Source organism: Lolium rigidum, chromosome 2, assembly GCF_022539505.1.
Source record: "Lolium rigidum isolate FL_2022 chromosome 2, APGP_CSIRO_Lrig_0.1, whole genome shotgun sequence".
Taxonomy (NCBI): Eukaryota; Viridiplantae; Streptophyta; class Magnoliopsida; order Poales; family Poaceae; genus Lolium; species Lolium rigidum.
The window spans coordinates 237,482,055-237,485,915 of NC_061509.1; the positions used below are offsets into that span (position 1 = coordinate 237,482,055).

General features: G+C 46.9%; 1 protein-coding gene and 1 pseudogene across 1 annotated transcript; one reads left to right on the forward strand and one right to left on the reverse strand.

Annotated features, from left to right (window-relative positions):
- Window positions 1-2,464, forward strand: LOC124688365 (tRNA (carboxymethyluridine(34)-5-O)-methyltransferase-like). The gene is made up of 3 exons (XM_047222053.1): window positions 1-143; window positions 234-1,478; window positions 2,019-2,464. The coding sequence occupies exons 2-3, from the start codon at window positions 403-405 to the stop codon at window positions 2,101-2,103; spliced, it is 1,161 nt and encodes a 386-aa protein (XP_047078009.1). The 5' UTR covers window positions 1-143; window positions 234-402; the 3' UTR covers window positions 2,104-2,464.
- A 593-nt stretch (window positions 2,465-3,057) lies between these two features.
- LOC124690682 lies at window positions 3,058-3,859 on the reverse strand (annotated as a pseudogene).
- Between the last annotated feature and the right edge of the window lie 2 nt (window positions 3,860-3,861).

Sequence of the window (3,861 nt, forward strand, 5' to 3'; positions counted from 1 at the left end):
CACCTGCTCTCCCGCGGCGCCGAGCTCTCTCCGCCTCGCCTCCTCCCCCAGTCGTCTCTCCGATCACCTCACGCGCTTCCTCACCGGAGACAGCTAGGCCCGAGCAGCACGTCCCGCCGTCTCCCTCGCCACGCCGGCATCAGGTAGGCCTTCCTCTCCGTCCCCTCTCTATCCTACTCTCCTCTCTAGATCTGTTCACGGAAGTATCTCATCGTGGTTCTGTTCCTCTTTAGATCTGCTTACGGAATTTGCTTCGGAAGTGATGTCACTGCGATTTCTGTCCACGTGCTAAAGTAACCTAGCGGGAGGGCGGCTACCGACGATTCGCGGCCGGCAGGACGAAGCCTCGTGCCCTGCGCCAGCCCAGTACAGCGCCTCCGGCACAAATCTTTGCACTATTGTATGATCCAGATATTCCCGAGGATAGCAGCAAGGACCGCACGCCAGGCCATCTCCGCATCCAATCCACACATCCCAATTCCTCACCTATCAGAATTCTCTTGCTGGAACCAAGCTTACCAAGGCATCCACACCACCACCATCAATCCCATGACGCCGAGCGATGCAAATTCCGAAGCCACACCCACACCCCTCGCCGAGGGGAACAGCCGCAGCTGCCCCCCGAGCGTTGAGGCCACCCCGGACATCGAGAAGAAGTACGTGCACCGCGTCTACGACGCGATAGCCCCGCATTTCAGCGCGACGCGGTTCGCCAAGTGGCCCAAGGTGGCGGGGTTCCTCGACTCGCTGAGGCCCGGGTCCATCGTGCTGGACGCCGGCTGCGGCAACGGCAAGTACCTGGGCTTCAACCCCAGGTGCTTCTACCTAGGCTGCGACATAAGCCCGCCGCTGATCGAGATATGCGCGGGGAGGGGGCACGAGGTGTTTGTCGCCGACGCCGTCAACATGCCGTACAGGGAGAATGTCGGGGATGCGGCGATCTCGATTGCGGTGCTGCATCATTTGAGTACCGAGGAGAGGCGGAGGAAGGCCATTGAGGAGTTGGTCCGTGTTGTGAAGAGGGGTGGGCTTGTGCTGATCACGGTTTGGGCTGTGGAGCAGGAGGACAAGTCGCTTCTTAACAAGTGGACTCCGCTGTGTGATAAGTATAATGAAGAGTGGGTTGATCCTAGCAGTCCTCCCGTGCGCAGCAAATCTTCTAGTGTGCTAGATAGCATTGGAGAGACTGATGAAGACACCAGCGCCGTGAAGCAGACAGATGACCAGCTGAAAAATAGTTACGATGGTTCAGAGGATAAGACTACTGCGGCTTGCAGTGATGATTCCTTGATTATGGATGAGCATGACAAAACCCAGCAGGAGTACTTTGTTCCTTGGCATCTACCATTTCACCGTGCTGAAATTGGTGGTGCATCTGCTGCGGCTCTTCAAAATGGATTGGCGAAGAAAGATGATAAGAAGGGCACTGTGGTCTACAACCGGTACTATCATATTTTTGTCGAAGGAGAACTTCAAAGGTGGAGTATCCTTACTCTTAACGTTCTCATGAAAACACTTGTTTTCTCCTCTTTTGTATGAACCTGCACAAGTGAAGATATTAATTCATGCCATGTTTTTTTAGTTCACCATAGCATAGCCATCATAAAATCTTTCTACTCCATGGTGTTAATTTGATGACTAGTCAGATAATTCTATATTTGTTCAGAGATGCCATACAAGATTTTGCATTTCATATTCATTGTTTGTTAACTTTTGCATGATATAATTGTCATACGGCGCACTTGTCAATCAACTAGTTTATTTGGTTACATAAACAATGGTGTGATGAAATGGGAAAATGCGAGCATGGCATGTAATTTGACAACTGGTGTTGATTTGCTGTATCTTTCATGATTAAAGTTTTTACGGGTGACCTATTGCTACCATCTTAGTCCTTATCATTTTAATGAACTAGCCATTTTAAGAAAGGAAATGCTATACATTGTCTGCTTTCCTTTTGCTTCATCTATGGCGTTCTGATTGAAAATATTTTGCATTGTTTGCTCTCATTGTTTCAGGTTAGTTGCTGGTATGAAAAATGCATCTATCGTTGACCAATTCTACGACAAATCCAACTGGTGCATAGTTCTTGAGAAGCTTTGAGTTGCAGATGAAGTGATGATAGAGAATGTATCTGTTGTCCCGGCCCTTGTGTCTTGTAGGATTATCAGATATTAGACTAGGCGAGGGCACAGTTTTGAGCTCAGAATGCATGAGGCTGATACAAGCAACAATTTTCTCAGTTCAGCAATGTCATTGGCAATGCAGCACTTCAGTTTGCCTGGTGTAGCTGGCGATCTTTTTTTGTCCTGCTGTCTTAATGTGTATCATGAATCGTATATGGGTTGTCTAGTCGTTTTGAGTCAAGATTGCTCGATATTTTAAGGGCCATCTGACTTGCAGAAGTCCTGTACTATCTTTCAAACAATTGAAACATGTGAATTAGCATGATTGCTTGAACTATGTCTTGCATAATTGATCATTCTTGAAGTCAGTGAACATTCAGTATGCACTCTGCTCCATTTCTCAGTGGCAAAACTGTGTCATCTGGATGTATAACGATCAGTTCTATGGATCTTTTCACCAAAATTGACCCTAAACCATGCATAATAAACTGTTCAACTTGCAGACACTCTTCCTCTGAAGAGCAGCCAAGACCATAACCAGGGACAGAAGGTAAATACAAGGGCGATGATCTATCTAAAAAAAGGGGGGTAATTATCTGTACGAGCAAAATGAAAAAAACTGCTACTGTGATTTATATCATAACAACTACGAAGTTTAGAAGCAACCCCTTCCAAAATACAAACAGAAGGGTATCTTGATGCTGAATGGAATGTGATGGTTCCAGTACCATGTGGTTCGACCTTTTTGGTGAATGCGCATGAGAGATATTCCTAAAATTTCAACCCCGCCATCTAGGATGGTTCAAATTCAAGCCACTGATCACATGGGTGACCTCATTTCTAGGACCAACCCCCAACCGTATCACTTGGTACAATCAATTGAACACATTCTACTATCAAGCAGTTCAGAACAGAGCGCCCGATCAAGAAGCTACTTGCGAAAAGCTAACTCTGGCTCGTCTGAAGTAGCTGTTTCTGAATTGGTTTCAGAACCTGCATCTGCCTTGCTTGCAGAGCTTGAATTGGGTAATGTCCTGGTGAAGCCATCAACTGCTTCCGAAAAACTTAACTTTGTCTTGCTTGAACTAGCCATTTCTGAACTGCTCGCAGAATTTCTACTTGGCTCTGTTGCAGCATTTGAGGTACGTACTCTCCTGGGTTTATTCGCGGAGTTGCCAAATGCTTCCAAAGCATCAAGGAAGAACTTTTTATTCGGGACAATACCCTGCTTGTTCATTCGCTGGAGCAACTTCTGGACAAGCATCTTATCATTCGCCTTGGTGTATGCCTTGTAGAGCAACTTATACGTCGAAGCATTGGGCACGACACCTTTCTCTATTGCAGTATCCAACAACCGATCTGCTTCCATAGGCAAGCGGTTCATGCAGTAGGCATCCAGCATTGCATTCAGTGAAGAAAGGGGAACAGTACTTTGTGAGCTTACAAGCTCATCGAATATCTGTTGGGCCTTGGAGACGCAATCACAATACGCGTACAGAGTGATGAGACATTCTTGCGTCACATAATTTGGTTTGAATCCCAGTTCTTCCATCTTCTCAAGTACAGACTCAGCTTTCTCCATAAGTCTTGCTTTCCCATAGTTTGTTATCATGGAGTTAAACGTCGGGTGGGTAGGCTTCTCCGGATCGCAGTAAGCTCTTGAACACCTGCTCCATCTTGTCGAACGTCTGCTTCCGCCCATACGAATCTATGAGTATGTTGAACGTGATCACAT

Excerpts from the sequence above, each read along its gene's own strand:
- LOC124688365 (XM_047222053.1), top strand. The coding sequence starts at position 403 with ATGATCCAGATATTCCCGAGGATAGCAGCAAGGACCGCACGCCAGGCC. Across the intron at positions 1,479-2,018 it reads GTCGAAGGAGAACTTCAAAG|GTTAGTTGCTGGTATGAAAA; the intron begins GTGGAGTATCCT and ends TCATTGTTTCAG.